The sequence below is a fragment of the Rhinatrema bivittatum genome, chromosome 18, assembly GCF_901001135.1.
Source record: "Rhinatrema bivittatum chromosome 18, aRhiBiv1.1, whole genome shotgun sequence".
Classification (NCBI taxonomy): domain Eukaryota; kingdom Metazoa; phylum Chordata; class Amphibia; order Gymnophiona; family Rhinatrematidae; genus Rhinatrema; species Rhinatrema bivittatum.
Genome location: NC_042632.1, coordinates 36,852,850 through 36,862,045, shown reverse-complemented (window position 1 = coordinate 36,862,045; position 9,196 = coordinate 36,852,850). Strand labels below are relative to the sequence as shown.

Genomic DNA, 9,196 nt, shown 5'->3' with positions numbered 1-9,196 from the left:
ATGGATGAAAAACATTCCTACTTAAAAAATATCTCTGCAGGCTTGGAAAATGACTTTTCTCTCTATCCTACTTGGGTGACCAGCACACTGGCTGCTATCCTCATCATCACCATTGTAGTGGATATCTTGGGCAACCTGCTGGTCATTGTGTCTGTGTTCAAGAGCAAGAGACTGAGGAAAGCAGGTAATAGGTAACGGCTTAGGGCATTTTATCTTGCATTTCCAGTATTTGTTCACAGCTTTCTGACTTCATGGCCCAAGCAGGAGCACCAAAAATGTCTTAACAGACATTGGGTTATTGCTTATTAAATGTCTCACACATAATGCACCTCAAAAGCTATCAAAGTTGAACTTTTTGGTTCTTATAAAGTCTCATCATAAATATTATATTGAACTTTGAGGTATATGCTTATAATTGCTTGAAGCCTTGATGGGTTCTTTTGAAAAAGCTCAGTAAAGGAAGCTAGCTACCAAACTCCTATATTAATAAAAGATCAACTCTGTAAGTTTGGCAATGTAAGTGCTTGTGAGCCATATTATTCATGCCCCCCAAACATTTTGGGGGTACATTTTTCAGAAAGGCACCTCACTGCACAGGTACATATTTAACTGAAAGCCCATACAGCACAAGGTACTTGTGTACATTGAGTGTGAAAAGTTAGGTGTGTAAGAAGCATGCTGTCAATATATGTACCCTTTGACTTTGTAAGATAAGCATGCACATTGCATACAGACACCCCTCTCCATCCCTAACCACCTTTTTTTTTTAATGCAGACAAGTTTGTGTGCATTATGAACGTATGCATGTAGGGTTAGGTTATTGAAAATCTGCTTACTCATGGCTATGATTGATTTGTGGAGGTAAACTCTATTTTTACCCTACCTAGAATAGGTGCCTACATCTTTGAAAATATACCCCTGCCTCTAGATCAATATACATGCTTGTTGTCATGAAGTGTCTATAAGCTGCTGTAAATCTTTGAATTTTGAGTTTCACGTGTGCATCCTGTGTAATTTCTTAGTCTGTATTTCACCAACCTTTCAAATATTGCTTCACGAGGCAGGGAAATGGGCTTGTGAAGCTCAGTTTCTGTCCTACCTGCGTTTTGGAGATTATTACAGTCTGTTAATAATTGCCTAACAGCATTAGGTAGGAAATCACAGTGTGATTATATCAACATATATACATACAGTGCCCTAAATCAAGGTACTTTACAAGAAACTGTATACAGGTACAAGGACTTCCTGCCCAAGAGAGCTTGCAATTACTATTGTATCCAAAACTGCACAGCTTTGCAAATCCAAACCATAGGGCTAACTAACCATAATGTGCAAAATTCACATTATTGTTATTAGTATAGTCACACGGTTTTGCCCAAATTCCCTACCATTGCTGTAGGTTTCTCAGAGTGCAACCAGAGGCCTAGGTGAAGTCTTGTACGGTTGATATCTGGGACCTTAGCCTGCCAGTGCCCATGTGGGCTAACTATTTGCTAGCTTTGTAACCCAACTCATTTATTGGTTTGCTTTTAACACGTTTTATTTGAGATGGGCGGCCTGTCAGTACTCCCCTTCTGCTTTCAAGACATAGGGACAGATTTAAGTTTGGGTTAAAGTAGAACAGACAGGAATACGTAAAACTAAATCTGCAGGTCTATCTGCTTGCACAACTCTGAGATAGGATTTCATTTGCAGCAGAAAGGCATAAAATATCTACAGCAATAATTGGGTAAGAAGATGTATCTGCAAAAGGTATATGGGACTTTTCCTTGAAAGTGCTAAATTTAGAAATCGGGTGAAACTCCCACAATGCTTTTTTTGCACAAAGATTTGTTTCCTCTATTTCTGGGGGGTGGGGAGATTTTTTTCCTTTCCAAAGGTTTATAAGGCTGTTCTCTGCTGAATTAGATTCAGCAGAGCTGGAAGGCAGCAAATCTTAGGCAGCCTGCTGTCCCTAAATCTTTGCTGCCCTGGGCATGGGCATAACGGGTGCCTTTTGACAAATCCAGGGCTGGATACAGGTTAACACAATCATGAGTAGTGTAGAACATGTTAATAAAGTAAACGGTTTTTGGTTTTTTTTACTCTATCAAGTGATACTAAGATTAGAAGACATTCCACGAAACTAACCAATAGCAGATTTAAATCAAATTTTAAAAAGTATTTTTTTCATGTCAGCGAGCAGTTAGGCTATGGCATTTGCTTCCAGAGAATGTGGTGAAGGCTTAGTAGCATAGGTGAGTTTAAACAAGGTCTGGACATGTTTCTAGAGGACAGATCTATGAAAAAATATCCAGATAGATTTAGGTATCTTCACTTCTAGGAGTTAGCAATGAACTTTCCTTCTAGGATCTGCTGGGTTCTACCACTGACATAGACTGGCCACGGCCCGCGATAGGATGCTTGCCTCAATGGACCCCTTGTGTCAGCCTGGTTCATTACCCTATTGCTTGTTAATTCTCTTTCAAAATAAAACAAGCTCCTGGGAAACAGCCAGCCTTATGTTACTTATTATTATTATTTTTTTTTTTTTTAATTATTGCACTGCTCCCCTCCCCCTCTTAGGATCCGAGGTCTAACTTTTTACTGCCTGTAGGACAGAGCAGAAATTTCTGTGACTGTGATTTAAACCAGCCTGGGGAAAACACAGCTACGCTTACAAAATCAATTCTATGTTTGACTATTGATGATATAGGAGGCTCTGACACTCCATCTAGGACTATAATGAGAGAAAATGCTATGAGTTTGAACACTAAGGCATAATAGCCTGGTATCATTAAAACAACCTTGCCTTACTGTTATAGATTAGCAAGGTCATGTGTTTCCCCCTTATGTAGCATTGCACATTTCTTAAGCTTTTAACACACTTTCCAGTACGCAGAAATGGTAGACACATCAGAAAGTAGCAGCCCTCCCAATGAGGCTGGACCAGTGATGGCGAACTCTAGTCCTCGAGCGCAGCCAACAGGTCTGGATTTCTGGATAGCCGGACTATGCAAATCAATCTATCTTGGATAAATGGCAGCGCAAATATAGCTCCACGAATGCTCATTGTGGGAATCCTGAAAGCCACATCTGTTTGTGGGAGCTGAGGACCACAGTTCACCATCCCTGGGTTGAGGTCACACAGTTTAGCATGGATAAGCACTCACATGTTATGTTTTGCTGAAATAAATCTACATGAGGCTTAATGCTTCGGTTGCTGTTAAACAGCGATAAGTACCAGAAAGAAGCATCAGTGCATGACTCCTTTAGTGTTATCTTTTATCTGATCTATTCTGTTTGCTTTTATAATGATTTCACAGTATTCTTCCAAATAACTGCAAATTGACGTAAACTGCATACTTATATGCAAATGTTTGCATCCTAATTTTCAACTCCAAAAGCAGTAAGCCGTAGATTACTATTTGTACTGAGCAAGTTATAAAAGATTACTTTGTAAAGTTATGATAGTAGGAAAGAAATGTCTTTTTAAAACAAATGATCAGGAAGATAAAATACCATAACGTCATATGAATAACCCTGACATATATCATCAGATGAGCGCTCTCACAGTAGTAAAAAACACAAACTTTAATATAAGAAATGCCATACTGGGTCAGGCCAAAGGTCCATCAAGCCCAGAATCCTGTCTCTGACAGTGGTCAATCTAGATCACAAGAACCCAGCAGGATCCCAAAGAATGCGTCAAGTCCTTCTTGGTCATAAAACCAGTGGCTTTCCCATGTCTAAATGGCTCATAGTATGGACTTTTCATCCAGGAACTTGCCTAAACCAGTTTCAAACCTAGCTACACCAAGTGCTTTTACCACATCCTCTGGCAACAAATTCCACCATTTATGCACAGAGTGAAAATATAATTTTTTTGATTTGTTTTTAATGTGCTACCTATTAACTTCATGGAGTGTCCCTTAGTCCTAGTACTCTCTGAAAGGATAAATAACCATTCCCTGTTTACCCATTCCACTCAAGATTTTAAAGATATCTGTCATCTCTTCTCCAGGCTGAAGAGCCCTAATATCTTTAGCGTTTCCTCATAGGGGAACTGTCCCTTCTCTGTATCTTTTCCAGTTCCACTCTATCTTATTTGAGATGGGGCTGACCAGAACTACACAAAATACTACACAAAATCACACCATGGATCAATACAGAAGCTTTTTATTTTCCATTCCTTTTCCAATAATATCTAACATTCTTTTCTTTTTACCAGTGTGCACTGGACTCACTATTTCAAAGTATAGTCCACAATGATTCTAAGATCCTTTTCCTGTGGTGACACCTAATATGGAAGCCAGCATCGTGTACCTATAGTTTTGATGCATACAAGGAAAAGTAATCCAATTTGCATTTGTCACATTAAATTTTATCTACTATTTAGATGCCCAGTCCTCAAGGCTCACAAAATCCTATCAGCTCTGATTTAACAACTTTGAATAATTTTGTGTCAGCTGATCATTACACTTTTCACTCCCTTTTCCAGATCATTTACGGGCAGATACTGTAAAGTGCACTCAGGCAGAGCGCACTGTTATCCCCCATTTGGCCGCGTGTTTTCGATGCGCTATTTTTACTCCTTATACAGTAAGGGGTAATAGCTTGAGCGGGAAACACATGACCTTGCAAATGCATGTTGATGAGCTTATTAGTCAGTCCTGCTCGATACGGAAAGTAAAATGTGCAGCCAAGCCGCACATTTTAATTTCGGCTGGCACTGGAAATGTGTACAGAAAAGCAGAAAAAACTGTTTTTCTGTACACCCTACGACTTAATATCATAGTGATATTAAGTAGGAGGCCCCAAAGATTAAAAAAAAAAAAAATCTAAAAGAAAAAAAAACTGCCCGTGGCCTGGAAGTTGGACGCTCAATTTTGCCGGTGTCCATTTTCTGAACCCATGACTGTCAGTGGGTTCGACAACTGACGCCAGTAAAATTGAGCATCGGCTGTCAAACCCACTGACAGCCGCCGCTTCTGTCAAAAAGGAGGCGCTAGGGATGCGCTAGTGTCCCTAGCGCCTCCTTTTTACCGTGGGCCCTAATTTGCATATTGTTGCTTCCTGAATCGCACGCCCAGGAGAGTGGCCTGGGCACTCGCCGTCTCTCCCGTGCATTTTTCTTATCGGCCTGTTAAAAATGTATTAAAAAGCATCATTTCCTGTACAGATTCATGGGATACACCACTATTTACTTTTCTCTTGAGAAAAATCACCATTCAGTCCTTCGCTCTCTCCTATCGCTTAGCAAGTTTCTAATCCACAAAAGGTCATTGCCTCCTCTCCCATGACACTTTAATTTTCTGATGAGTTTCTCATGAAGGACTTTGTGGAACACCACCTGAAAATCCAGATATACTATAATCAACAATAGCTTCATGTTTGTTAACCCATTCAAAGAACAGATTTGCAAAGCAAGATTTCCCTTTACTAAATCAATATTGGCTTTGACCCACTGGCCTGTGTCTATCCAGATGGCCAGTAACATTGTTCTTCAGAATAGCTTCTACCTAAAGTCAGGCTCACCGGCATGTAGTTTCCCGAATCATCCCTGGAGCCCTTTTTAAACATGAGTATTGCATTGGCCACCCTCCAATCATTAGGTACCGTAGCCGATTTGAGTGAGAAGTTAGAGATTACTAGTAGTACGTTACTACGTTTACAATTTCATTTTTTAATTCAGAACGTTGGGATGTATACCATTCTGTGATCTTTTCTCTTGTTTATTGATTTGTTCTATTACATCTGCCTGGCTCATCTCCTCTGAATAATCATCCTTAAATCATTTCTCCTCGGCACCCTCCTCGGTAAAAAAAAATAGTGGAAGCATGACCTATTCAAATGATTCAACAAATGTTGGAGCTGTTAAAATGATTGGTAAAGTGGGTAAGGTGAAATGTTTTAGAAGTCCTAACAGAAATCCTATCTCCTATAGTGGTCTGTGCTAGAATTAACTAGCAGTGGGTCTGTTTGGCAGGCTGTGCACAGGGCGTCTGGTAACGTGAATGTTCATGCAACAGCAATGTTAGGATTGGTAGCTTATTTATATTAGGCTGCAAATGACAGAACTAAACCAGCAGCTGAGTTTGTCCAGCAGACTGCAAGAACAGTAACAACTTTTAAGTCCTAGCGGAAATGCAGTCATGTAGCAGGGTCTGCCTCGCAGGCTCCATAGGGCACGTAGGAGGTTGGCTGTTTGGGCAATAGTCACACTAGTATTGACAGCTACTTAGAATATTACCAAACTTTGTGGTTAGACATGAGAAGGAAAGCGAGGGGATACTAGATATGCTACTCTGCCCAGGATGGTGGAGTAGAAATGAGAAAGATGACAAACAATGTTTTAAATTTGGCAAAATCTTATAAGCAGCCACACTCTGTGGCAGGGCTATATCTTTCCAGTGCGGGTAGGAATAGCTGGGCAGACTGGTTGAGCTGGTTGTTTTTAATACAGCAATACTTTGATTCTAACTATCTTTTTTGTTTTCTTTTCCATAGGTAATGCCTTTGTGGTGAGTTTGGCAATTGCAGATTTACTGGTTGCTTTTTATCCCTATCCACTGGTCCTGATGGCTATTTTCCATGATGGTTGGATAATGGGTTACCTCCATTGCCAGATCAGCGGTTTCCTGATGGGCCTTAGTGTCATTGGCTCCATCTTTAACATTACCGGCATAGCCATTAACCGCTACTGTTACATCTGCCATAACCTCAAATATGAAAGGTTTTTCTCCAACACCAACACCTTGGGCTATGTGGCACTGGTTTGGCTCTTGACCTTACTAGCTATCGCACCCAATTTGTTTGTTGGATCTTTACAATATGACCCGCGGGTGTATTCCTGCACTTTTGCCCAATCTGTTAGCTCTCTCTACACCATTACAGTGGTGATGGTGCATTTTTTCTTGCCCATCACTATCGTGACCTATTGCTATCTGAGGATCTGGATGCTGGTCATTCAAGTGAGGCAGAGGGTCAAACCAGACGCCCAACCCAAAATCAAGTCCCATGATTTGCGGAACTTTTTGACCACGTTTGTAGTATTTGTGCTTTTTGCAGTTTGTTGGGCACCCTTGAACTTCATTGGATTTGCTGTGGCAGTGAACCCAGCTCTTAATGTGTCCATACCAGAGTGGTTGTTCACTGCCAGCTATTTTATGGCCTACTTCAACAGCTGCCTAAATGTTATGATTTATGGTATGCTGAACCATAACTTCAGGAAGGAGTATAAAAGAATCATTCTGATTATTTTTCAGTTAGGTTAAAGGCTTTTGGGAATGAGTCAAGATGGGACAGAACAGTGATTATAATAATGGTTTTCCCAGAATCACATTCCGTATGTAGGTTAGATCTTCAGTCCGGCTTTTAAGAAGTGTGAAGTCTGTAACCAGGGCATTTAGGAAATGGTTTTACTGTGGATTCTAATGCATCAGAAACATATTCCACTGCAATTAAAACATGTCCATTTCCTTGAAAAGTTGTCAGCAACAAGAAATGAGGTAGAAATTTCTGCTATCATTTCACTAAAGCTGAGTATGACATGATTAAAACAGTATCCCCTTGGTGCTCTGTGATTTTATGCACTGGTAAAGACTTCCCTGTCCCATCAAGAAGGAATCATCATAGAGCCACCAGCTAAGAAAATACTTTCATTTACATTTTTTTTTTTTATAGTATGGTAGAAAATGATACAATAAATGCTTCTCAGAGAAAGATCACTCACTCAATATGAGAAGGACGCAGGAGTCTTTGTCCATTTAGGGGATGGAAAAATAAACTCAAGAGCCCACTAATGGAGGAAGATTTAATTCCAGTTGATATCGACAATACAACACACCCTAGATAGTTGGCTTTTAGTTTAAGGTAAACGGTTGCAAATAGTTTCTAGGAATGTGCTTTTGTTTAAAACAAAACAGGAAATGTCAGCAACATTTTGTCTTTTGTTTTGTAAACAAAATAGAAACAAAAATTCATTAGGTTTTCTTTTAACACACCCTGGCCTTGCCCCAATCCCTCTATTCCCCAACCCCCTCCCCCCCATACACACCCCTTAGCTGATAAGATGCAGGGAGGAAGCCCAGGGAAGGGATTTTTTTATTCCTGACTCTAAAGCCATAGGCATAGTGGGGCGGATTTTAAAAGGATTACACGCGCCGAGCCTATTTTGCATAGGCCCAGTGACGCGCATATGTCCTGGGGCTTTGTGAAAGGGGCAGGGGCTGGACAGAGGCCTCCGGCACAGCGGCCATGCCGGGGGATCGCGCAAGTTACGCCTACCAGAGGCAGGCGTAAATAAAATAAAAATAAAGGTAGGGCTGGGATTTAGGTAGGGCTGGGGGGCAGGTTAGAAAGGGGGAAGGTGGGGGGGGGGGGGCGGAGGGTACGCGGAAAGCCATTGGGGCTCCCCTAGGGCTCGGCCCGTGTAAGGTGCACTAGTGTGCACCCCCTTGCGTGCACCGACCCCGGATTTTATAATATGCGCGCATGTTATAAAATCGGGCATACATTTGTGCGCACTGGGTAGGCCACGCGTACACTTGTGCACGCTGGGTAGGCCTCGCGCGCAGGTTTTAAAATCTGCCCTAGTATTTCCCCAGCTACGTTTGAATCACTGCTGCTATGTCTTGCTAGTCTAGGAGTTGGAGGAGACTGGTCCACTGCAGAGCTGCAGAATATTCAAAGCTACCCTTAAATAGGATGCCTAGTGGTGGAAGCCACCTTCAGAACTTTTGCACATTCTTCTTCCACCAGAGAGCTTTCAACTCTCTCTACCTCTCCTCAAACCTGAAGAACTGGAACCTTCCCAACAGGGGTCTCTAGATGCCCTCTACTGGCAGAAACCACTTACTGCATGAGACTGGGCTTTGAAGAAATGGCTTTCAAGCAACTGAACAGTTCTGCTGCCTGTTGTTCTCAATAGAACTTGAAATAAATGAACAAGATGTTGTTATACAAATGTAAACTCTTTGGTTCCTATATTTTAGCTTGGAAACCAGAACTTGCTTCTGATTGCGCTACTTCCTTCTAGAACTGAACTGTATGGCTTATTTTCCAAAGTAAGATTATGACACATGTATATTCCAGAGGTTCTGTTCTGTCTCTTGCACATGAGATACAGAGATTGACTTTCCATCCAAACTACAATAAGTCTTTACTTCTGATATGCAACACAACCTGGGGCCCCATCCTCCTGGTCATTATTTAC

General features: G+C 41.2%; 1 protein-coding gene across 1 annotated transcript; it reads left to right on the top strand.

Annotated features, from left to right (window-relative positions):
- Positions 1-7,256, top strand: LOC115079698 (melatonin receptor type 1A-like). Its single transcript, XM_029583444.1, has 2 exons — positions 1-184; positions 6,490-7,256. The coding sequence occupies exons 1-2, from the start codon at positions 1-3 to the stop codon at positions 7,254-7,256; spliced, it is 951 nt and encodes a 316-aa protein (XP_029439304.1).
- The last annotated feature ends 1,940 nt before the right edge of the window (positions 7,257-9,196 follow it).